Raw genomic sequence first — 27,161 nt, 5'->3', positions numbered from 1 at the left:
TCAAGGCATTATTTGGTTTTAGTCATAGTATAGTATAAAATCATTGATTTTAAATATTGGATCTTTCGGGGCCGGAGAGATAACATGGAGATAAGGTATTTGCCTTGCATGCAGAAGGTCGGTGGTTCGAATCCTGCCATCCCATAAGGTCCCCTGAGCCTGCCAGGAGTGATTTCTGAGCGTAGAGCCAGGAGGAACCCCTGAGCACTGCCGGGTATGACCCAAAAGCCAAAAAAAAAAAAAATTGGATCTTTAAACAGACTTGTATAAGGACATCAGCATATGTATATAAGCAAAGTGTTTAAGGTAGTCATCATCGACATTAGACACTGTTCTTTGGCTTTTACAGAAATGGTAACATGTCCCAGTTAAGGCTATGTCCCTTAAAGGTAGATTTGCCCTGAGATACCCATGCTGACTCTATTCTCTGGATTGGATTCTTCTTTTTGTTTTGTTTTGGGGCCACACCTGGTGACGCTTAGGGGACCATATGGGATGCTGGGAATATAACCCAGATCCATCCCGGGTTAACAGCGTGCAAGGCAAACACCCTACTATCCTAACCTTGCACAAAAGGATTGGGCCTGGAATGTAGTGTTAGGTCCTCCAGACTGATATTACACCTCTAAATTCTGTGATGAAGTTAGAAAAATGCCTATCTAGCACCTTTGGACCACTGGAATTTTCTTCAGAAATGTTTAGACACAAGAGGGGTCATTGCTCTAAATGTTACCTAACTCCTTTTTTATTCTAAGCAGAATTGTGTGTGCTCAGTTCTTTAGTTCTTAATCAAAATTATTCTGTTCCATTAATCTAAACAGGAGTTTTAGATTTCAGACATATGAACACACAATGGAAAATATGAATGTTAAGAATACCTTTGAAGTAGGGATCATGCATGTGGTAGCGAGAAGGAAGTTGAAAGGACAGTTTATTTTGGGGAATCAGCCTATGTTGTAACCATATTCCCATGAGGTAAAATGCAAGACTAAATTAGGTTAAGCCTTAGGGTAATTTTGGAAAGTTATGTGCCTGTTATCTGGGATTAGCTGGAGCAAAACAAAATAGCACAGAGTAGTGAGTGAATAGCAGCTTTTCAGCACAAGGCCTTCTTCTGGGTGTTTATCTATATCTAAAACTTGTGTTTTTGAGAGACATGACTTTGATTCTTCTGTGAGAATGTTTTCTCATCTTTTTGTCTCATGGTTCTTTCTGCATGGGGTATGGAAAAATAACAAACATGAAATCAGAAATATTCCCATAAAGGCAGTGAAAAGGACAGTATTTTCTTTTTGTAGATTTTCACATCCTGAAACTCTGATGAGATAAAGACCCATGGTTTATACAGAGAGAGTACTGAGAAGTCAAATTAAACAAAATTTGTGTAGGTCAGAGAAAAATATAAGCAGCTCAAGTTTGTAACCATACATCTGTGCTGAAAATTCTGGCAGCCCAAACTTTCAGGAGGCAAATGAGGACATCAGGAAATTTTCTTAGTTACACTGACTTGTTCTATTTCTTCCATTTAAAATATTAGGGCTGGGCTGAAGCAATAGTTCATTGGATAGAGTGCTTGCTTTGTACACAGTGGACCCCGGTCCTATCTCTGGCATCCCACAAAGTCCCCAAAAGCATCACCAAAAGTGATCCCTTATCATATCACCATAATTTAGACTATCCTCCCCATAGTCTTTCTTATCTTTGACAACAACACAGTGGATTTTCCCTTGCATTTTTGATATATATTACTGCACTCCTACCTTCTAGCCAATTTTTTTTTCCTTTTTTTGATATTTGGGTCACACTCAGCAGCACTCAGAGGTTACTGCTGGCTCTACACTCAGAAATCGGCCCTGGCAGGCTTGGGGGACCATATGAGATGCCGGGATTCTAACCACTGTCCTTCTGCATTCAGGGCAAACGCCTTACCTCCATGCTATTTCTCCAGCCCCTCTAGCCAATATTTTAAATCACTTAAAATTTAGTTTTCCTTCTAGAATTTGAATTGCCCCAGCATATCACATAAGCAGTTTGTAGGTTGATAAAATGAATCATTTTTATTATTCCTTAAAATACTATTTGAGGCCTAAAATTTAATAATTAGTATCAAAGTTAGAACTTAGGGTTTTAATAACAGCTAAAGGGGTTGGAGAGTTTATTTTGAAGAAATACACTGGTGAAATACCAGCTGCACATAATCCCTCTTAATACCACCCACAGTGCTGCTTCTACCTCGAACACTGCTAGATATGGCCCAAAAGAGAAAGAAAAATTTTCTAGTATAAAAGACAAAGTGTATATATAAGATATACAAAGCATGCAGAGCTCAACAACAACAGAAGAATGCCATCATAAAATGGGGAAAGACAATTCCTCACAAAGGGCATTTAAGGGGTTGGAGAGATGGCAAGGAGATAGGGCATTTGCCTTGTATGCAGAAGGATGGTGGTTTGAATCCCAGCATACCATATGGTCCCCTGTGCCTGTCAGGAGTGATTTCTGAGCAGAGAGCCAGGAGTAACCCCTGAGCACTGCTGATTGTGACTCAAATAAACAAAACAAACAAAAAATTAATCAAATGCTTGGTATTTTGTTTGTTTGGGGGGCACACCTATTTGCATCTATGCATTGGGACTTTGCAGTGCTGGTTGAAAGCAAACCTCCAGTAGGCAAACTTGCACTCTGCTATTAAAATGTAGTGTTAAATTATTCACTTTCCCCTTTCTTTTTTTGTTTTTATTGCTGTTGCAGTGACCAGGGGTTGTTTTCACTTGGTTTCAGAACTCATGAAAATTAATATACTTCGTTGTGGCATTCACTCATTTTGTAGTTGTATTTAACTAAAGAAGACTCCCAAGAACCACAAACTGCAGTGCCATTGGGATCAAACTTGGCAGATCCCCACCACCATGGATTTATACTTGAACTACCGTATTTTTCGGCGTATCAGACGACTTTTGAAACGAAAAAAAGTCTACCGAAACAGAGGTCGTCTTATACGCCGAGTATATCCCGGAAAACATTTCGATGTGCTGCGAAACAAAAATCTCCTGGATATTGCCATGAAACATTTTACAACTCGATCCTGCACCAATCACTGCCAGGCTGCTCGGACTGCCTCTCTAACTCAGCCAATCCAAGGAGGCTTTTTATGCATGCAAATTAGACAATGTTCTGGACCCGAATCTACACTGTCAAAAGCCTGCTCAGGTTGGCCAGAGTCAGAGAGGAAGTCTAAAATTGGGGGTGGGGGTTGTTTTATAGCCTAGTTGTCTTATATTCCGGAAAATATGTTATATCCCCAGACTCCTTAAAATATGCATTTGTTTGCTTAAATTAGTTAAAGTGACTTTTGATTGACTACAGTTTGAGAAAATCATTGATGAGTTGCTAATGTAGCTAAAGATTAGAAAATCAGCATAAACATTTAGCAAGTAGAATTACTCTCTCATGGTTCACAAAGAGTGACCTCCTTGCCAATTTTTTCCATGGCAATCTTTAAGACTATTGACTTAATGGCAGAGATGGACTAAAAAGACTCCAGTGGTAAACTAGAAAGAGTGCTGGAAACAGGAGTAGTTTTTGTGCTTAGTATTATGAGCTGGCTCAAGGAAAAAATGAGTCAATTTAGCCAGAGCATTGGGTGCATAAAAGGGTAATAATCAGAGATGAAGTCCAATTCCCTCCCCTCCTCTTCTCTTTCCCTTTTTTTACTCCTCCCTTCCCTCTCCTTCCCTCACCTCTGTGATCAGGGCTTACTCCAGTCTCAGGATTACTTTGTTTCTGACATAGCACCTGCTTTTGCTCAGGGTACCATATTCTGGTGCTAGTGATCACACTAGATCAGGAATGTACAAGGCAAGCTACCATTTTTTGCTAGAGTTTTAAAAAGTATCTAGAAAAGCAGAAAATTAGTGGTTCTCTAGTTTTCTTAGACACCTACACACATTTTTTTAATGCATTTAAAGACTTTTTGTCTCTTAACACCCAAGTTTTCGATTTTGGACTAAAATTTAGGCAAGCAATACCTGGTGTTTGAAACAAAATACAAGCAATTACAGAGTACATAAACACTGAAAACTACAGATTCCCCCAGACCTCTTCCTTCCTGTGCCTGTGACTAGGACTCATTAATCTCCACAATTTTGTGCTTCCCTACTCTTTCCCCTTTTCTCATGTAAGTATACATAACATCAGATGTAAGAATTTGGGTGGGGGGAAAATGGGGTCAGATTCTTCTAATTTAATATATAACTTAATCTTTTCATACAGCAATATCTAAATGTATTTTCTAGAGGCATACAGATTATTGCTTCATTCTTTTTTTGGGGGGGTCACACCCAGCAGCGCTCAGGGGTTACTCCTGGCTCTACACTCAGAAATCGCTTCTGGCAGGCTTGGGGGACCATATGGGATGCCGGGATTCAAACCACCATCCTTCTACATGCAAGGCATGTATGCTCTCTTTCTGGCCCCTATTGCTTCATTCTTGACCTTTAGCAAAGTTTGTCATTGTAGAAATTATCATTTGTACTTTTTTTAAGCATGCAACTTACCACAAGGATAGTATATGACCACTTGTGTTATTGTTTTTCATTTTTTTGTTAAAAATGACATCAACATAGTCACATCTAAATTCAGACTGTAAACCATGATACCTAATTAAATTTGAATATCAGACAAGAGTTTTTTGCTTTGGTTCTTAAACCTGTCTGCATACATTTCAGTCATGCACTTTGCCACTAAGCCACATCTCTAGGCTCTTTGACTATTTTTTTGAGAATTTCACTAGGAAAAGTCACATGTTTAATTTGGAGAGAGGGGCCAGAGCTATGGTAGGGCATTTGCCTTGCATCTGGATAACTCAAGTTTGATCCCTGGCATCCCATATGGTCTTATGTTTCCCGTTTCTTGTTGTTTTTTGTATATATATATATATATATATATACACACTTTCCTTTTTATATATGTTTATATATATATATTTGACTGGTGTGAAATTGTTCTCATTGTCATTTGATTTGCAATTCCCAAATAATGATGGTGAACACTTTTTTATATGTCTACTGGTCATCTGTACATATATACTCTTCATGGAAGTGTCTGTTCATCTCCTCTCCCTCTTTCTGATCCTTTTGTTTGTTTGTTTGGTTTGTTTCATCAGTTCTTTGTAAACTTTCTCTGAAGGATTGTATGCAAATATTTACTTCCATTTGGTGTCCTGTTATTTTATCTGGAGGTATTTTTTGTTTTGTTTCTGTTTTTTGTTGTTGTTTGCCATGCAATGACTTTTAAGTTTGTTATCTTTGCCAATGTAATCAAATCACTTAAAACAGCTCGAAGGGCCATATCCCGAAAAATTCTACCTATGTTTTCTTTATTTTGTTTTATGGATTATGGTCTAACTTCTAGGTTCTGATATATGCTTATATTGCTATTAACTTTCCCCCTTTTGAACTGCTTTTCTGTATGTTCCATAGATTATGAGACTTTGTCATCATTTTCAATTTTTGTACTCCTTATTCTTTGATTCAGTAATTATTTAGCAGTATGTCATTCAATTTTTAAGTATTGGAGCTTTTCCTAACTTTCTTTCTTCCTTTTTTTTTTTGGTGTTTGGGCAACACCTGGTGATGCTCGGGGCTTACTCCTGGCTATGCACTCAGAAATCAGTCCTAGCTTGGGGGACCATATAAGACTCTGGGGGATCAAGCCGCAGTTCATCATAGGCTAGCGCAGGCAAGGCAGACACTTTACCGCTTGCGCAACCGCTTCAGCCCCTTCTAACTATTTTTATAATAAATTTCTATATGCATAACATTATAATCTGAGGAATACTTAAATGATTTTATTCTTGGCTGGAGTTTCAATCCTTGGATTCAGGATGAGGTGCTGCTTGGGCCCTGAGTTACCCAGATTATCTGGTCTACCTCAGTGAAGCTCCGGAGCATCGAGGACCATATTCAATACTGTGAAGGGACCATGTGGTGCTGGAGACCAAACTGGGGTCATCCACATGCAATGCATTCACCTTAAATCCTATACTATTTCTCTAGAGTCTAAAAATTGTTTTGCACTTGTCAGTATAATGTGTTGCAGGAAATGATTATACTCTTCTGTAACATTGAAATCACAGACCAGCCTTGGCATCCATGCTTTTTGATATTTGAAATACTGTGTTCTCAAAATACCAATTTTTTTGCTAAGTTTTATGTCAATATGACATAGTTCCAGCTTCTAGTAATATATATATATATAATTACTATAATTCTGTTCTCTGATATTTTAGGATTATATTATCAAAATTTTAACATTTTTATGACTACTATGATTTTTTATTTATTAAAATTCAGACTCAACTTATTCATTGCAGTATCTGAAAAGTTATTTTAGAGACATGCACTTAATCTTTTATTTGCCTCATAATACCGCTAGTATACTTCATGTTATTTCTAAATGTTATGGTAACAGTTTGTTTTCCTATTAAGTTAAATACATGATTTCTAGTGTGTAAGCTAGCCATTATCTGGTAGGTTTCTGAAATGTATCATAGTTGTAAAAGTTACAGAGAGTAAAGATACCCCAAAATACAACCAAAAAACTCATACACTCATAATTCTATAAAGTTAACTCTTAAGACTTCTTTCTTATAAGCCGTCCATTGGCGAATAGGCATGCTTTTTTTTTCTTTGATAAATCTTTTTAAATGAAATCACTGTGAAATACAGTTACACAGTGATTGAGTTTCAATCATACAGTGTTCCAATACTCCAGCCCTGCCTTTGCCATGCTTTCTTGGTATAAATTCTTCATACAAATTAGAATTTCTCACATGGTTCCACTTAGCACCTGTTTTGCAAAATTCTACCACTGTTATCTGAACTTACTAGAAATTCATGTTGCATTATTTTTTTTTATTAATTATTTTTTTTATTATTTTAATTATGACAACAAAGATGCAAAGAAAGAGGACAGGGTAAAGTTACAGTGGAAGCCCAATCACCCATAAACAGGATTCTCAGTAGTTCCATCGATGATATCCCAGCCTTGAACTTTCAGCCAAAGAACATTAAGAAAAACAAAACTGAACCCATGTACAATACAATTACTTTGTCCCTCAAATCCCCAGTTGTAGTACATATTGTTTCTTAGCAGCACACCATATAATCTAAAGATATTAGACTGATGTAACTCTTTAAACATTGAGGGCAAAGTACATTTATCTAGTTCCATGCACATGCTTACTAGTTTAAGTTAACCTCAAAAGTTTTAATGGGTTGTTTTTCTTAAGGATTGGAGTCAAGAGAACATAGTAAAAAACGATATTAAAGTGGCATTTGTTTGCATAGGCCCACCAAAACATAAGGGACATGGAAAGACAAATTATGGTCTAAATACATGGAGACCCTACCCCTGAAGTTTCCTGGCACAGGACTGACTCTAGGCTCCAGGCAAACTAGTTTGTCCAATTCAAGTCATAGTCTGTAGTGGCAATACACCTCCATTCCTCACATAGTCTCTGTTGTTGGTATCATTCTTCTGTATTAAAGATCCTGGAGTCTGCATATCCCATATTGCAGTCAGGATGGTGCAGAGCATCCTCTCGTTTCACCTCACACTTAAGGGGCAATAGAGAGAACCATGTCCTGTAGAGCAGGTCATCGTTGTTGTCATGTCTTCTCGCAGGTCATTGTTGTTGTCACGTCTTCTCAGTGTAAACGGAAGTGTCTTTTTAGGAGGTCGATGTCACACCCTTGGTAGTGTCTTTCCTGGTAGAGGACTGCTTCCAACTGTTGCTATAAAAGACCTTGGATGTTTCGTAGATAGCTTGCCTGGTTCCAGCGTGAATGGAGAATGCCCATTCAACTGGGGCCTATGCCAGGTCATTATATCAATATTCAGGGTGTAAGGTACATTGTAATGAGATTTATTAGATAATAACTAATCTGTATGTATAGTGTTTTCCCATTTTAATGTGTCTATGCAAACAAGGATCAATGCCACGAAGCGTTATTGGTGCATCTGGAGGCAATAGGAACAAGACCAGCAATTTCCATGACATAGTTCAATCATAGGCATCAAACTGAGGGACAGTTCCACCACAATCCTTACTGAACAGCTTACAAAGAAAAGACAAGATGAAAAGTGGATAGAAACATCATGGTAGAAGAATATATAGAGAGTTACAGCAGTTAAAGAAAATAATCATAAAATATTCAAAAGATATATGTGTTCAATATGTGTTCGATTTATGTCCTTCTAAATAGTTCTGGGATTTGTAAGATCTACTGTATGTCTTTGGTCAGAGATTGAAGCTGTGTGTTACTGAAGTTAAGAAGGGTAAATCTGGGGTACTGATGGTTGGGAGGAGCATATGATCGCGCGGGGGCTCCCCGCGCGGTTTCAAAATGTAGACTGGTATGAAATTGCCAGTGACAGCCTGAGTATAGCTGAGAAATTATCTGCCACCCCCCAGATCAAACGCCACCCCCTGATCCAACCTCTGGAGCCGGCCTGGGAGTGGGGAAAACCCAGGGTGCCCCATGAGCTCCTCCCAGAAACCCACCTGGAGATCCGGAGGAAAGGGGGAGAGGGGGTTCGGGTGACCCAGGTCCGGGCCCCCCACCCTAGGCCAGGCCTAAAGGCCGCTGGCACATACGGAGGTCTGCCAGCTGCCCGCCCGTGCTGCTAAAAATCCAGCTCCAGGAAGGGAGAGAGACCCTCCCAAGCCCGAAGGACAGGGATTTAAGCCCAACCTAGGCCGGTCCCCGGACCCGGCCTGGGAGTGGGGAAAACCCAGGGTGCCCCATGAGCTCCTCCCAGAAACCCACCTGGAGATCCGGAGGAAAGGGGGAGAGGGGGTTCGGGTGACCCAGGTCCGGGCCCCCCACCCTAGGCCAGGCCAAAAGGCCGCTGGCACATACGGAGGTCTGCCAGCTGCCCGCCTGTGCTGCTAAAAATCCAGCTCCAGGAAGCTCGTGTTGCATTATTATATTGATATTTATATTTCTCTAGTCCTAAATCATAAATCCTTTGTAACTGAGAGCTGTGTGTAGTACAAGTTTGTATTATCTTCTTATAGTATAGTAAGTAGTTAAAATGTAAGTTGCTTAATTGGCTTAATAAAGCAATCTTTTCAAGATTGCACAACAAATTGAATTTTGTTTGTGTGTGCTTGTTTCTCTGTGCACACATGTTTAACTTGTATGGCAGGTTAACAGTTCTGAAAATTAACTGTTTAAAACATTAGAGTACTTGTGAGGAATTTTTATTGTGTGTGTGTGTGTGTGAGAGAGAGAGAGAGAGAGAGAGAGAGAGAGAGAGAGAGAGAGAGAGAGAGAGAGAGAGAGAGAGAGAGAGAGAGAGAGAGAGAGAGAGAGAAATTTAAAAAAAAATCTTTTTTTGTTTTGGGCCCACACCTGGTGAACTCAAGGGTAATTCCTGGCTCTGCACTCAGAAATCACACCTGGCAGGCTCCGGAAACCATATGGGATCCCAAGCTGATCCCAGGTCAACCTCATGCAAGATAAATACCCTATCCACTGTGCTATCATTTTAGCCCCCCAAAATTAAAAAATTATTACAACTGAACCGGGGATGTAACTCAATAGTAGAGCATTTGCCTTGCATCTGTGAGGATTACAAGAACAAATTTTTTCTGAGTTAATGTTAATCTAACATATTAACTAAAATATTTCATAATATGGGGCTGGCGCGGTGGCGCTAAAGGTAAGGTGTCTGCCTTGCCAGCGCTAGCCTAGGACGGACCACGGCTCGATCCCCCGGCGTCCCATATGGTCCCCCAAGCCAGGAGCGACTTCTGAGTGCATAGCCAGGAGTAACCCCTGAGCGTCACCGGGTGTGGCCCAAAAACAAAACAAAAAACAACAACAAAAAATATTTCATAAGATGACATTTACATAAAACTGTGCCATAATTTTAACTATCTTAACTAGAATTTCGAATTAACTTTCATCTCTAAACTATGTACCTTGTGAATGGAAATTTTAATGCATTTTAATTTTATACTATTGTACACTGTTATTAAATATACTTGCATGTAAAATATAACATTCAATATATCAGGCAAAAAAGCTAAGTTCTTAATGAGAATACATTAAAATAGCTATTAAAATATCTACTTTCTTTTCTTTTCAAACACTATAGATAATCTTGATGAATATTTTGAATATGATGCGGAGGAGTTCTTGGTCTCTTTGGCTTTGTTAATCACAGAAGGGCGAATACCTGAGTGTTCTGTAAAAGGTCGCACAGAAAGTTTCCATTGCCCTCCAGCACAGTCCTGTTACCCAGTAACAACCAAACATGAATGTAGTGACAAACTGGCCCAGGTGAGTTTTGATTTTAATTTTTAAAATTTATCTCTATAGATTTTGTGACCTTTGTTTCATAAAAATAATGTTCACACTTAAATATGAAATTGATTATAGCCATAAGGAAAAATATCCTAATCCTAGACCAAAGCTAGTAACTTTGGCCCATAAGCAAAAGACCAGAGATAGCTTTGAACATAATCAGCTGACACACAGATAGTTTCAAAACTGCCTTCTCACATACAAGAGTTATGCTTATCTTTGCTACTGTGACTGAGCTTTCTTTATTTCTGGAATCTTAGTCCTGGGCTCATCGGTTTCATTTTCTTGTTTATTTTGTAAACTGATGTTCATGGTTACTTTCCCCACTTTAACCAAATTTCCTCTTGTATCCCTTTTTTAAAAGTTGAAGAATACTTCTTTGTTATCACCTTACCGTTTCATATAATACTGGTAAAATACTCATTTTAATCGTTTGTTATAAGCAGTTTCTCCTAGTTAGCTTCTTAGGTGTATTTCTTTTGGGTATAGGTTCATTGTTTGGTTGGTTTAGAGACCACCCTGGTGGTGCACAGGTGCCTTTCTGGCTCTTTGCTCAGATGTGACTCCTCATGGTTCTCAATCAGCCATACGTTTTGCTGAGGACTCAAACAGGCATTCTTTGTATGCAATGCAAGGGCCTTAACCACTATACTCTTTCTAGCCCTTTGTTAAATGTATTTCAAAGTTAAAATCTTTCAAAGTTAAACGGAGCAGGAGAGAATTTAGTGATTTAAAATACTCAGATTGCCTGAGCACTGCCAGGAGTGTCTCCAGAGTAACCCCTATTTAAAATATTAGTGTCTCGAACAGATGATAAAATAATTTGTTCATAATAATGAGCTCATAAATAGTAAATGGAATGAATTTTTGATATTTTTATCTTCTCTTGAACTAATTTTTCCACTGTAAAAATGATAAAATTGGCAAACTGGGCAAGGTTTGGTTACCTATGAGGTCTATCATACATTATATATGGCATTTTTTTTCCACCCAAAAGCAACACATGCTTCCAAGACTCCATAGTGCAGAATGCTGCGCAGCACCAGCTATGATGCAAATTTTCTTGGGGTGGGAATATTCTACAAGATAAAGCAAAGATATTCCCACCCCAAGAAAATTTGCATCATAGCTGGTGCTGCGCAGCATTCTGCACTATGGAGTCTTGGAAGCATGTGTTGCTTTTGGGTGGAGTGTTGCTTCGGGGTGGTGGCCGGACCTCTGCTGCTCTTGGGAGAAGTCAAATGATTGTCAGCGCCAGATATCTGGCCCTGAGAGTGAGACTCTAAAGTGCAGAATACAAATCAACAAGTCATGTGCCAAAGACTTCCAAAGAAGAAACCAAAAGAAGGTGTTAAGCAAGTTATAGTTGTGGCTTCTGGAAAGGGTGGAGTTGGAAAATCTATTACCATAGTAAATCTTGCACTTGTGTTTGCAGCTAATGATTTGTCAAAGATGATTGGCTTTTTAGATGTAGATGTGTATGGGCTATCAGTACTAAAGATTATGAATCTGAAAGGGAGTCCAGAATTATCACAAAGAAACTTAATGAGGCCTTTTTTAAAATATGGTATTGCTTGTATGTCTGTGGACTTCTTGGTTGAAGAGAGTACACCAGTTGTCTGGAGAGGCCTTATGGTAATGTCAGCTGTTGAGAAATTGCTGAGGCAGGTCTCCAGTTGAGAAGTCCACATTTTTTTTTTGAGATTTTTTAAATTGTGGCTGTACGTCAGGAGAGATGAAGTCATGAAATTTTCCTATACATGGATATACATAGAAACTATTATGCTGAGTGAAATAAGTCAGAGGGGGAGAGATAGACACAGAATAGTCTCACTCATCTGTAGGTGGGAGTTAAGAAAAATAAAAGACATTATTGTAATAATGCCCAGAAACAATAGAGATGATGGCTGGAAGAACTGGCTCATGATATGAAGCTTACCACAAAGAGTGGTGAGTGCAGTTCGAGAAATAACTACACTAACAACTATCATGACAATGTTAATAAATGAGAGAAGTAGAATGCCTATCTCAAATACAGGCAGGGTGTGGGGAAGGATAAAGATAGGGGGAGCATTGGTGATAGGAAGGTTGCACTGGTGAAGGGGGGTGTTCTTTTTATGATTGAAACCCATGTTTCAATTACAAACATGTTTGTAATCATGGTGCTTAAATAAAGATATTATTTTTAAAAAATTTGCATTATAAATGTTGTTGATGACTAATCTTCATATTCTAAAAATTACTAGTGTTAGTACATTATTTAAATTGATGCTGGCACAACAACTTGTGTTAGTAAGCCACATTCAAATGTGAGCCACCTGTGGTAAATGACTATATCTACTTGTTAATGAGGAAATCTTAATAAACAAACCTAAACAAAGGTCTGCAGTAAATCATATACTTCTCAGATAATTAAATACATTTCTCTTATAATTAAATTTTTACTTAAATGTAAAACTGATTTGGTTATTGAAGCAATGTGCATTTTCTCTGTAAGTGTCGCCAAGCCAGACGAACCAGGTCTGAAGTCGCATTGCTATGGAAGAATAACCTTCCAGTCATGGTGGAAGTGATGCTCCTGCCAGACTGTTGCTATAGTGATGATGGGCCAACCACAGAAGGGATTGATCTCAATGACCCTGCAATCAAGCAAGATGCTTTACTGTTAGAAAGATGGATTTTGGAACCAGTTCCTCGACAGTAAGTTGTTGAACTAAGTTCTAAATGTTCTCAGAAAAAAGGTTTTTCGGGCCGGGCGGTGGCGCTCGAGGTAAGGTGCCTGCCTTACCTGCACTAGCCTAGGAGACGGACCGCGGTTCGATCCCCCGGCGTCCCATATGGTCCCCCAAGCCAGGAGCTACTTCTGAGCGCATAGCCAGGAGTAACCCCTGAGCGTCACCGGGTGTGGCCCAAAAAAAAACCAAAAAAAAAAAAAAAAAAAGAAAATAAGGTTTTTCAATACTTTCTATAAATTTTAGAAACGTATTTATAGAAATATTATTTATATTTATATATATAACATATTGTTTGTTTATATAATTATATTTATATCATTTATATAAATTTATTTCTATGAATATCTTTTAGTCTTTTTACAGTAAAATTTATATATTAAGTAATTGGGTGATTTCAAGTGATGCTGTTAAATGTTCTCAGATATGCTTGAAAACAACATTCATTTTTACTTGTGTCTTTCTAAAATTTAGTCATTGTGCTCACACTAATTTAAATTATGTTTTTTTTATTTCCCTTAGGAGTGGTGATCGATTTATTGAAGAGAAGACACTTTTATTAGCTGTTCGCTCATTTGTGTTTTTTTCTCAATTAAGTGCTTGGCTGAGTGTTTCTCATGGTGCTATTCCACGAAATATTCTTTACAGGTATATCTAGGAAAAATAATAGCAACAAGTATCGCATATTCAACTGAACTGGTTACCATATATCTTTTACTTCTTAAATAGCTTATTTCCTTTAATTCTAAATATAAGTGGATGCAGTGCAAAAACTTACATATATTTTGTTAAACTTACATGTATAAAGTGCCTCTCATAGAAGCCTCTCATAGAACCCAATCAGGAATAACTTTGTATTTTCACAGTGCCTAAAGCATAAGTAAAAAGTCTAAGTAGATAAATTGATATTTTTCTCAAAAAAATCTAGTATGAACCAAAGATATTTTTTACTTAAGGATTTTATTTATTTTTTATTTTAAACCTTGTTTTATAGTTACTGAGATTTGATTTTAGGCATATAGTATATCAACACCAAGCCCACCACCACTGCCATCTACTATCACTGGTGCTCCCATATTCTGTAATCCCCTACCTCCCTTCCACCCTTTCCCCCACCCACTGCCTGCTACCTTGTCAGGCACATTGCAGAGTTTAGCAAACCAATGAATTTAGTCAACATGACTTTTTGTACTAAATTTGGTATTATCATCAATGAATTTTTAAGCTTGTTTTAGGGAGTCATGAATAGATTGTGGTTGTCATTATAAACAATTAAGTTACTTTCAGAATGACAGTATTGACTTAATTTATTTTTTATATCTTATCATATAAATTTGACATCATAGAAGCATATGGAATAATGAATTTACTACTTAGAGAAGTGGCCTTTACACACAGTATCTCTTAATTACCTTCTTCAGTAAAAGTAGACAACTATTTAGTGGTAGGTCCAAAGTCCTTTTTTAAATTAAGATTTAAAAAAAATTTTTTTTTTGGTTTTTGGGTCACACCCAGCAGCAATAAGAGGTTACTCCTGGCTCTATGCTCAGAAATCACCCCTGGAAGGCACAGGGGACCATATGGGATGCCGGGATTTGAACCACCGTCCTTCCGCATGCAAGGCAAACAGCTTGCCTCCATGCTATCTCTCCGGCCCCTAAAACATTTTTTTTAAGTTTTTGGGTCACACCTGGCAATGATCAGGGGTTATTTCTGGTTCTTCATTCAGAAATTACTCCTGATATTGCTCAAGGGACCATATTGGATTCTGGGAATCAAAACTGAATTGGGTATATGCAAACAAGTGCCACTGTACTTCTCTCTAGTTCCCTAATAAATAAAATTTTAATTGTGACATCTTAGACTTACTGCTTAAGTAGTCAGGTACTATTTTTTAGGGTAGAGGTATTGGGCTACACTCAGCAATACTGAAGGCTTACCCCTGGCTTTGGGCTTAGGGATCACTCTTTGCAGTGTTTGAGAAATCAAACCAGGCTCTGCAGAATGCAAAGAAAGAATCTTAACCCCTATAGTATTCATCCCTGTTCTGATATTCATACCTCTAGCTTGATCTCTGGCTCCAGTTGGTCTCCTCAGCACTTTTGATAGTAAACAGAGTAACCCCAAAGCACAAAGCCAGGATTAGCCTCCAGAACCCCTGGCTGTGGTCCCCAAACCACCCTCTACCCAAGAAAAAAGAGAAGATATATCAGGTTATAAAAATAATTCAGAAGGCTGGAGTGCATGCCTGGTATACACAAAGACATGAGTTCAATCCTCTGTACTGCATGTTTCTCACCCTAGCACCACCGGGCAGAGTCCCATTAACCTCAGTATCAGCTGCACAGTCTAACTACTCAGTTGGGTAGAGCCAAAAGTACCCCCTAAGCATTGCTGGAGAGACAACCTCACCTCAGAAAAGATAACATCTATTCTATACATAATTAATATTTGTTTATTATTTAACATATTTAATATAATCTATTAAACTGCCTTCATTTGTTTTATTACAATGACATGTGATATAAAGTAGCTAAAATAGGGGGAAAGAATGATAGCACAGCAGTAGGGTATTTGCCTTGCATGCTGCCAACCCAGGACTGACCTGAGGTCGATCCCCAACATCACAAATGGCTCCCCAAACCTGTCAGGAGCAATTTCTAAGTGCAGAGCCAGGAGTAACCCCTGAGAGACACCAGGACTGCCCCCCCCAAAAAAAACAAAAAATTAAAAGTAGCTAAAATAAAACTTCAATAGTAATAAAGAAAAACAATAGATTACAGCTTAACATTTAAAATAATATGAAATAATTCTAAAAATTAGTAACCTATTCAGTATTTTTCTGTCATTCTAGAATCAGTGCTGCTGACATAGATCTACAGTGGAATTTTTCACAGACTCCAATTGAACATGTGTTTCCTGTTCCTAATGTTTCTCACAATGTGGCCTTGAAAGTCAGCGTTCAGTCCTTGCCCAGACAATCGAATTATCCAGTTTTGACTTGTAGCATTCACACTAACATTAATCTTTATGAGAACAGAATTCAAGAGCATGAACGTAAAACCCTTCAGCACCGGAATCCTAGTGAAGCAGAGCAATGTACTACAAACAGTTCACAGTGTCCATGTAACAAGCATCCATGGACCATGGCACCTGAAAGTGTTTCACATGCTAAAAAAGGCAAAACTCCAGAATATAATACAGCTGTCAAGACTGTCAAACCCTTTTCAGCAACTGGCAGTAAATCTGACTACGGAATATCACAAGCCAATATACTGGACCTTAATCATATAGGAGATAAAAAGTCACATGAAGCATCCATGAGAACTCTAAAACCATTTTCAGTGATTGATTCCAACATACCAAACTTCCAGAGTTCGCGGCAGCCAGTTGGTGAAACTGAGCCTTTAATAGGTTCTTTAATTCAAGATCGAGAAGAGATCATTGCAAGAATTGCTCAGCATTTAATTCATTGTGATCCAAGCACTTCGCATGCTTCTGGACATCCACTTAATATTCAGGAGTCTAATTCTCTTCATTCAAAACTTTTCCGAGTTTCACAAGAAAATGAAAATGTGAGAAAAAATAAAGAAGCCTTTTCTGTTTCTTTTGGTTGTCCAGAACTTACATCCTCAGAAGATACCACCAGTGAGGGGAAAATTAGAGTAAAACAAGAAACTTCTTCAAATGAAACTTGCATTTCTAAAGGTCTTTGTTCTTCTCAACGTAGTAGTGAGATAAATCCTTTGATAGGCTCTCTACTCCAGGAAAGGCAAGATGTAATTGCAAGGATTGCTCAGCACTTGGAGCACATTGATCCCACAGCATCGCATCTGCCCAGGCAGTCATTTAATGCCCTCAGTTCCTGTTCGGTTCCTTCTAAATTGTTTAGGAGTTCATATGAAGACAAAAATTTGTTGAAGAAAAGCAAGAAAGACACCTCTTTATTCATCTCTAGTACAAAATTTTCCTTGTTAGAAGACAACAGTGAAGGGGAAAGCAAAAAGCCTAGTAAATCTTATAGTTCCTTTAAATGCAACAGTACAGACAAGTACTCTTTAAAACCTCAAATAAGACAAAGTTCATATCAGGAAAGTCCCAGTGAAATCATCCGAAGTACATTTCAAGAGACACATAACAATGCCAGTAGTTTATTGACTCCCTCAAATATGCCTCATTGCAAAGAAAATAACTTGGATTTGATCACCAGAGTGGAAAAAGAACTTTCTGAGTGTCAATTTAAGGGAAAAGAACTTTGCAATGGACTCAATAAACAGTATTCAAGTTGTAACAGTATTGACAAACAAAACTGCACAAGTAAGCATAAAGAAAAAACAACAGAAAAAGAACATTGTAACACAGACTCTAACAATCACCAGTTTGATCACTCAAAACAAAATGATCTGAAAATAGAAGTTAATATTTTGAAAATGTCTGGGTATATGAACAAAGATGAAAATAAGTGCTCAGACAAAGACTCAAAAGATCCTAAGATGTGTGAACAAAATATTCAACTTAATGGTATGAAAAATTATCTCAATAAAAATAATGATTTCAAGTGTAAAAAGCAAGACCTATTTAAAAACAAACAAGATAAGGAAGATTCAATCGATGAAAAATCTCCAAGCAGTCCTCAGAGAAAGAGTGTAAAAAGCAGTTTGTCTTCCTGCAAACAACTGAAAAATACAGAGGTAATATTTATTATTTTTAATTATCAAGCATTTGCTGTGGTTTTAATGTAGCATGTGACTTCCAAGTATGAATTTATGGATTCTATCACTGTACCCTCCCTCACAAAAAAAAAAATCAATAAATTCCTTTACTAGGGGCCGGAGAGATGGCACAGCAGTAAGGTGTTTGCTTTAGACGCAGGAGGACTGTGGTTCAAATCCTGGCATCCCATATGGTCCCCCGAGCCTGCCAGGAGCAATTTCTGAGCATAGAGCCAGGAGTGACCCCTGAGCACTCCTGGGTGTGACCCAAAAAAACAAAACAAAACAAAAATCCTTTACTAGAGACTATACCCTGATACAAAATATACCAAAGATGATTGCATTTGATACTTACCTTTCAAAAAGAGAACTGGAGTGATAGCACAGCAGGTAGAGCATTTATTTTGTATACGGCAGACTCAGGTTCAATCCCCAGCATCCCATATGGTCCCATCAGCCTGCCAGGAGCAATTTCTGAGTGCAGAGCCAAGAGTAACTTCTGAGCACTGCTTAGTTGGGTCCCCAAAACAAGAAACAAACAACAATAACAACAACAACAAAAAGATTTCATAATCATGAAAGTAGTTTACCCAACTTCTCCATTGTACTCCAGATATGCTAACTCCTATGACTTTCCCCAAATGTGGAAAATTTCAGTACAAATTTGTGGCAAATTAGGTAGTATGTTTATACTTTTCCTGACCCAAAAAAAGACAATTGTATTTGAATATACCTTTTGTTTTTGTTTTTGTTTTTGTTTTGTTTGTTTGGTCACACCCAGCAGCACTCAGGTTACTCCTGGCTCTGTGCTCATAAATCAATCCTGGCAGGCACCAAGGACCATATGGGATGCCAGGATTTGAACCACCATTCATCCTGGATCAGCTGCATGCAAGACAAATGACCTACTACTGTGCTATCTCTCTGGCCTCTTGAATATACATTTTGCATCTTAGGAAATTCCATACATTAGTCAATCTTTACCACACTTTCAGATATGATCTAATCAGAACATTATATTTTCTGATTATGATGTGTGTATACACTATTGAGAATGAATGCCTTAGTAAAATATTATATATCTCCAAAGTAAAAAATATAAACCAGGGGCCAGAGAGATAGCATGGAGGTAAAGCATTTGCCTTACATGCAGAAGGATGGTGGTTAGAATTCCGGCATCTCATATGGTCCCCCGAGTCTGCCAGGAGCAATTTCTGAGCGTAGAGCCAGGAGTAACCCCTGAGTGCTGCTGGGTGTAACCCCAGCAAAAAAAAAAAACCATATATATATCATATATATAAATGTATATAAAACATATATATATATCAAAAGTACTTAAATATTTTAATTAAGTATTAAAGTCTAATTACTTTCCTTACAGAGGATTGTACCACTAAAACATTCAAGTGACTGGCAGAAACACAATTTTCATTCCTTGGATGGAACCTCAACAAGAGCTTTTCATCCTCGAACAGGATTGCCTCTTCTTTCAAGTCCTGTAAGTGTTTCCTCTTCCATCTTGAGTTGAGAACTTGCAAAGATGTAAAATGTTTGCAAAGTATTTTATTTATTTATTTATTCTGGTTTTTGGGTGACGTTCAGATTACTTCTGGCTCTGTGCTCAGAAAGCTCTCCTGGCAGGCTAGGGGGCCATCTGGGATACCAGGGGTCGAACTGGATCAGTCCCGGGTCAGCTGCATGCAATGCAAATGCCCTACCGCTGTGTTGTTGCTCCAGCCCCTGCAAATTATTGTAATCCAAAAATTTAATTTAAAAATATAAGTACTTTTAGAACATAAGTACAGTTGGAAAATGTTTTTTCATATTTAACAGTAACATTTTAATCTGAAGAATGAATAATAATCAAATAAAATGTATTGGATTATTGGATTATAGTGTTTTTCTCAAATCCTTTAATATTTGTTACTGAGTGATGAGAAAATAGCTGGATGTCTTCACCAGACAGATCAAATTCATGACTTTTGATTTGTAACTCATGACATAAGTCATCATATCTTGAAGTATTTTTCTCATTTACAAAAAGTATAGATACCTGAATCCAATAGTAAAGCATCAGTTTGGAGTCACCTTGCTTCTGTCTTGCTTTTTGACATTAGTGAGTCTCTTTAACCTTTTTCTCTTCTGTAAAATGAGGGTGATACTGTCTTTCTTAAGGTTGTGGGAAATTAATGTCATTCTTGAGAGTCAGAGATGGATGGCCTCCCTGGCAATGCTCAGATAATACTACAGGCCCAGGGGGTCAGAGTCATAGCACAGAGGTAGGGCATTTTCTTTGTATGCTGCTGCCCAGGACAGACCTGGGTTCAATTCCCAGCATCCCATATGGTCCCCAAACCTGCCAGGAGCTATTTCTGAGCACAAAGCCAGGAGTAACCCCTGAGCACTGCCGGGTGTGCCCCCCCCCCCAAAAAAAATACTACAGGCCCAGTACTAAGGTGGTGCTGGAAATAGAAGTATTGTCAGATTCATGCCAGACAAATACCTTAATCCTTATACTGTCTCTCTGGCCCAATATAGATGCCATTTTAGTTAAAACTACAGTAATTAGTATCATATCACCTGTTTTTATTATCAAAACACCTGTTTTATAAACTATTAGCATCAAATATTTTATTTTTTTAATTAAAATCAACTTTTTTTCTGTGAATTTTTATCTCACCCCCAAATATTTAAATTTAAAAAGCTAAAGTCCTTTTATTTTATATAATGAGGTCTGTGTAATATTTGGTGTTGGAAAAAAATGGTCTGCCTTTCAAAAAGCCTGGTAGAGGACTCAAAGGCATTGAGTATGTGCTTTTTATGTGAGTGCTGTGAATTTTCTCTTCAACACTGAATGATCCTCCGAGCACCAGATTGCGCATCCTACTGGGAGATGTCCCTGAGTACTGATGGATGTGGCCATAAGAGAACATAATTCAAAAACCAGTATTTTTATTAATCACCTGTTTTTTTCTGTTTTTTTTTAAGTAATGTTTTATTTAAACACCTTGATTACAAACATGATTGTAGTTGGGTTTCTGTCATGTAAAGAACACCTCCTCATCACCAGTGCAACATTCCCATCACCAATATCCCAGATCTCCCTCCTCGCCACCCCACCCCTGCCTGTACTCTAGACAGGATAATCACCTGTTTTTTCTACATTAGTTAATAAATGTGGAGCATAACAGGCATGTATAAAAAAGAATGTGTTTTAAATTATTTGTTAATAGAATATGTTTGGTTTGGTTTATATTTTGGGGCCTCAATTGGTGGTGCTCAGGGCTTAGTTCTGGTGCCCAGGGTGACTTAAGTCAGTGTTCAGGAACCATAAGCTATGCTGAGAATCTATCTACCTTATTACTGATACTATTTCTACAGCCCATAGGTTTTTTATTTTTATGAAATGCTCAGCTTCATTTGAGAAGTTTTTACGAATTTAATTTTAAAATCATAGTCTACTTAATTATCACAAAGCATTACTTTGCTCTTAGGTTCCTCAGAGAAAGACACAGTCTGGTTGCTTTAATCTGGATTCCTCATTACTGCATCTTAAAAACTTATCATCAAGAAGGTATTTGTTTTAAATTATTTCTTTACATGAAACAATAATACATTTCTTATATTGATTTAGCTTACTCTAAAAAATATTTTATGGGGAATCTTATTTTTGCATTGGTTATCTCTTAAGAGTGTTACCAGTTCAGTATCCTTTCACTTGGTTATCTGTTCAATAAATCAGTTATTAAGGATAAGTAAGGAAAAGTTAGGCTAGTGAATAGTCACTATAATAGTTATTGTCATTACAAAAATACATATTCATCTTCTCATGTAAATGGGCTTATATATTTTCAGTCATTCATTTTCTCCTTTTATTATACTTTTAAGTATTATTTTATATCTTTTACTTTATGTATAGAAATGTAACAGATTATCATATAAATGCAAGATACTACTATGTGCTATTATTTAAATTATAAAAATGACTTTCACTTTTAAAACCATCCACATAGTTATATATATATATATATATATAGAGAGAGAGAGAGAGAATATAGCCTTTGTCAAACATAGAAAATAAAATCTAATTCAGAATTTAAACTAAATATATTTTTATCTTGCAATTTCGTTACCGTAATACTTATTATGGGAGTTTAAGTAAAACTGATCATTCTATTTTAATTTTTAGAAGTGTAAATTAGAAGATGTTTCTTAATTGACAAGAGTATATTAGAAAAATGTATGTGTTCATCTGTCTATTTGTTTCTTTTAATAGTCCTCGATTGTGTTTAAACATTGAAGATGACCCAGATATTCATGAAAAACCATTTCTGAGTTCTAGTGCTCCACCTATAACAAGTCTCAGTCTTTTAGGAAATTTTGAGGTAATGATTTCAAACTATTCAGAGAGTTGAAATTTCTTTTTTTTTTTTTTTTTTTTTGGTTTTTGGTTTTTGGGGCCACACCCAGCAGTGCTCAGGGGTTACTCTTGGCTGTCTGCTCAGAAATAGCTCCTGGCAGGCACAGGGGACCATATGGGACACCGGGATTTGAACCAACACCTTTGGTCCTGGATCGACTGCTTGCAAGGCAAACACTGCTGTGCTATCTCTCCAGGCCCCTGAAATTTCTTAAATCTAGTAGGTCAATTGTTTCTATAATTTTGTGAAAGAAAAATAAGTCAATGGGTTGTAACTTTCCAAAGCATTGAAATCATCCATTTTTGAAAACCTTTCCATTCCTGGAAATATACAATCATGGCCAAAGGGAAATACAAAGAAGTTATAGACTATCCAACACTTGGATTCTCTTTTACAATTAATTTGATACTCTTCTGTAAGTATAGAAAGCACGTATTCTATACTGAATTTGTAAATGCGACTCTCTATAGAAATGAGAGGAAAATTAATTTTAAATTACTGAACTTGACACAACATTATATTTGAGAGAAATAATGACATTTTGACATTTGTGGGAATAGATGAAAGGAAAAAAAATCTCAGAGAAACTTAGTCTGATCAGGTATTCAGTCCAACACAGTACCCACAGCCATTCATAGTGTACTGATTCTTTTCCCACATGAGGGAATCTCTTTGCATTTTAACACAGTAAAATAGTTTGCATTTTCTAGAATTTAATATAGACCCATACAGTATTCTTTTTGAAGTCAAGCTTCATTGTTTTGAGATTGTTCATATTCTGTGTACAAAGAATTTATTCCTGCTACTATATGGATATAACATTTGTTATTCTTTGAGTCGTTTCCAGTTTGAGCTTTTATATTCATAAATCTGCTGTTAATGTTCATATATATTAAAATTTTTATAGACATAAATTTTCTTTTTACTTGGGCTATGACCTAGTTATGGGATGTATCCTTATCAATGTTTGGAGTGGTCAATCTTTTTAAGCTCAGCCATTTAAGTATGTAATAGTGATGTGGTATTTTTAAATTTTTCATTCACTTAGTGAGTTATTTATCATGAGTTTCCAATATTATGGAATGTAAAGTATCTGGCTACTTAACTTTTATCTGTAATTGTCAATTTCCACTGCCAAACTGATGTTTTTTTAATTTGTAATTCTAATGACTGTTTTAATTTATCTTTGATTTTCTAAATATCCTCCCCAAGTATGATGTTTGAAGTAAATTTTTTGCAACAGATATACATAATGCTCTAAAAATTTTGTCTTTTGGAAATCAGAATATTTAATTTTAATTTAATTTAATAATTAATGATACTCGGGGCTAGAGGGATAGCATGGAGGTAGGGCATTTGCCTTGCATGCAGAAGGACGGTGGTTTGAATCCCAGCATTCCATCTGGTCCCCTGAGCTTAACAGGAGCATTTTCTGAGCGTAGAGCCAAGAGTAACCCCTAAGTGCAGCCAGGTGTGACCCCCCCCCAAAATTAATGATACCGTATTTGCCGGCGTATAAGACGACCCCTTAATTTTTGCAGTTAAAACATAGGTTTAGGCCTATATTCGCTGTATCAGACAGAACGTTCCTGTGCTGCATGTGCTGCATGTGTTCCTGTGCTCATGTACCACAGTGAGCCCATCACAACAAGCAAAGGTTCAAAGGTTATACTGTCCTAGACTTACTCTCTGACTCTGGCCAATCTGAGCAAGCAAGCAAGGTCAAAGAGTGCACTGATGTTCAGAAGTATCAGTTGGGACTCAGCATGACACTTTTTGTCTGCAAATGAGGAGAAAGAATATAAAAAGGCAGGGTGGGGCTTCCATTCTATGCTACAAAGACTTGATTTCACCCTTAGGAGAGCAGGAGATATGGATATTTGACCTGGTGATGATATAAAGCTTGAAAAAAAAAGAGTAACAGCTCAAGCAGTAGTACAGAAGATATACCAGAATGGAATGGAAAGAAATGTTAGAAAATACTTCATTTAGTTAGAGCAGAGGTTCTGTGGATCTGTACTGGATTAATGATTGGAGGAGGACAACACTAAGACCATGGGACTGAAGTTGGTTCAACAGGATATGGATTGGATTGATGGCAGAGCAGTAAATGGAGATTGTAGGTCAGTTGTCTCAGATGTTTAGGAGGTCTCTTGATATTACTGCTTTGACGAAGACATTTTAATTCTTTATGTCACTTTAAAATTTACACATGGACTTTGACTGGTGAGGACTTAGATATTTCCCTTTAAAAAATAACTAAATGAACTAACAAAGAAAAATGCTACTTATATGTCATGATGTGTGTATGTATATATGTTGATATATGTAGAAAAGAAACTTTGAAACAGACTTAATGTTTTCCATTCTGACAGTTTCATACTTGACAATTAAATTTTATCTTAGTGAATACCCTTGGGAGATAAGGAAAAAGTGCTTGTCTACTTTTTGTATGTCTATATTTTTTTAACTTTTTGTTGTAATGTGAATTTAGTGATATTTTTAAAATAATATCTTTATTTAAACACCATGATTACAAATCTGATTGTAGTTGAGATTCAGTCATAAAAAGAACACCCCCCTTCACCAGTGCAACATTCTCACCACCAATGTCCCTCATCTCCCTCCTTCCCCACCCCTTCCCTGTATTCTAGACAGGCATTCTATTTCTCTCACTCATTAACATTGTCATGGTAGTTGTTAGTGTAGTTATTTCTCTAATTGCATTCACCACTCTTTGTGGTGAGCAAATTTAGTGTTTTAAAAATTAAATTGATGAGGCCAGAGAAATAGTACAGCAGGTAGGACACTTACCTTGCATAAGCTGACCTGGGTTTCATCTATAGCATTCCATATGATCCCTCTAAACACTGCTTGGAGTGATTCTTGAATGTAGAGCCAGAAATAACCCCTAAGCATCATTGTGTGTGGCCCAAAAAATAAATTAAGCAAGAAAGTGTATGTCATATGAGACATGTTTTGTTTTATCCTTTCTGTATTTATTCTGGGGTTTAGGGCCATACCTGGCAGTGCTCAAGGACTGCTCCTTGTATTTTAGGACGACTCCTTATTCTGTACTCAGGGTTATTCCCAGTAATTCTCAGGAGACCGTGTGGTGCTAGGGATTGAACCAAGATCTCTTGCATACAAATCATGTACATGTAATCAGGCATGAAACTATCTCTTAGGCTGACACTTTATTTAATTATTTATTTATATCCTGGGGTCACTTCTGGAAGTGCTCCTGGCTCATGCAATGCTGAGGGTTTAAACTCAGAGCTTTGCACATGCGAGACATAGGTCTTACCACTTGATCTACACCCCAGCTCTATGGTAGCATTTTTAGAAATGAATTTTTTTTTCAGAGTTTGGGAGATAACACAAGCAGTAGAGTCGAGCTGGGGTACATTGGTGAAGCAGAGCAGAGTGACAATACTCCTGGCCCACCCTTTGTGGGAGGAGACAGCCTACCTCTGGTGATGTACTCTCAGAGATGTTCTCTACTTTCATACCCTCGGGAGATGTTCTGGGTGGGGGAGATCAGGCAGAGCAGAGACTATTCAAAATGTCTCCTTTGTGCCAAAGTGCACACAGGAATCCTCAATCTTTCTAATATCACGCACAAAGGCAATTTTTTTTTTTTTTGGTTTTTGGGCCACACCCAGTGGTGCTCAGGGGTTACTCCTGGCTGTTTGCTCAGAAATAGCTCCTGGCAGGCATGGGGGACCATATGGGACACCGGGATTTGAACCAACCACCTTTGGTCCTGGATTGGCTGCTTGCAAGGCAAACGCCACTGTGCTATCTCTCCGGGCCCGGCAGATTTTTTTGATCCTGATACTACATAATGTCCCAAGTCCTCACCAGGAGTGATCCCTGAGTGTAGAGGCTCTACTTTGCCAACAAGTTTTCAAATGCTTGTACATGGCTAGCACTCTGAAAAGACTGCAAAATACAAGAGGATCTCTGACATTATACCTGCTCTACTAGAGGCTATATTTATTACAGAGATAAGAATAACACATTAAGTAGTTCTAATTTATGATGCAATTCAAAGATAGTTGAGAGCCAGGGAGATAGCTCAGAGAAGTGGAGCTCATGCTTCCTGTGTGTGCGGCCCCAGTGCTGGTCAGCTGAAATATCACTGCAGTACAGGAACAAACATAGGCAAAACCTGTTAGGCCAAATATCAGAGAGTTGCTTCTATGGTAAGAGATCAATGGGAACAGGAGTGTATTTCAGGTCAAATAACATTCAAAATGAGAGCATTTTGGTATCAGAAACTGATGTTTTTTAATTAGGAAAAAATGAGAATGTTAACTTTCAAATTTTATTTTTGGGGGTCAGAGCGATAGCGAAGTGGTAGGGCTATTTGCCTTGTATGCGGCTAACCCACATGGACTTCGGTTTGATTTCTGGCATTCCATATGGTCCCCGAGCATGCTAGGAGCGATTTCTGAATGCAGAGCCAGGAGTAACCCCTGAGCACCGCTGGTGTGACCAAAATAAAAAAAAAAAAAAGTAATAATAAATAAATTTTATTTCTTAAAAATTGTCATTTGTCTTCCAGGAATCTGTCCTGAATTATCGTTTAGATCCTCTTGGCATTGTTGATGGTTTTACTGCTGAGGTGGGAGCAAGTGGTGTTTTCTGCCCCACGCACTTGACCCTTCCTGTTGAAGTGTCATTCTACAGTGTTTCAGATGATAATGCTCCCTCTCCTTATATGGCAAGTACTTTTCAAAATCTTTCTTCTGATAAAACCTAAAAGCTTAATGGCAAATATGTTTAAAGAGAGTATATTGCTTTCGTATGGGGATTGAAAATATAAGCAGTTCCTAAGAAAAAAATTGACAGATGAATAGAGACTAACATACCTAACCTCTCAATTTCTATATTACCTATTTCTCAATTTCTGAG

The 27,161-nt window shown here is 37.6% G+C and overlaps 1 protein-coding gene across 3 annotated transcripts in view; it reads left to right on the top strand.

Moving 5' to 3' along the window:
• ATOSA (atos homolog A) overlaps nt 1-27,161 on the top strand; it is a 94,062-nt gene that overhangs the window by 46,787 nt on the left and 20,114 nt on the right. For all 3 annotated transcript variants that reach the window (XM_049769295.1, XM_049769294.1, XM_049769296.1), the window contains 8 exons: nt 10,168-10,352; nt 12,874-13,076; nt 13,631-13,756; nt 15,963-17,799; nt 19,202-19,318; nt 21,315-21,394; nt 22,097-22,205; nt 26,812-26,970. In XM_049769295.1, coding sequence (XP_049625252.1) covers nt 10,168-10,352; nt 12,874-13,076; nt 13,631-13,756; nt 15,963-17,799; nt 19,202-19,318; nt 21,315-21,394; nt 22,097-22,205; nt 26,812-26,970 — 2,816 coding nt within the window. The remainder of the gene's footprint in view (nt 1-10,167; nt 10,353-12,873; nt 13,077-13,630; nt 13,757-15,962; nt 17,800-19,201; nt 19,319-21,314; nt 21,395-22,096; nt 22,206-26,811; nt 26,971-27,161) is intronic.

Source organism: Suncus etruscus, chromosome 2 (assembly GCF_024139225.1).
Source record: "Suncus etruscus isolate mSunEtr1 chromosome 2, mSunEtr1.pri.cur, whole genome shotgun sequence".
Classification (NCBI taxonomy): Eukaryota; Metazoa; Chordata; class Mammalia; order Eulipotyphla; family Soricidae; genus Suncus; species Suncus etruscus.
This window is presented reverse-complemented; position numbering and strand designations above follow the sequence as displayed.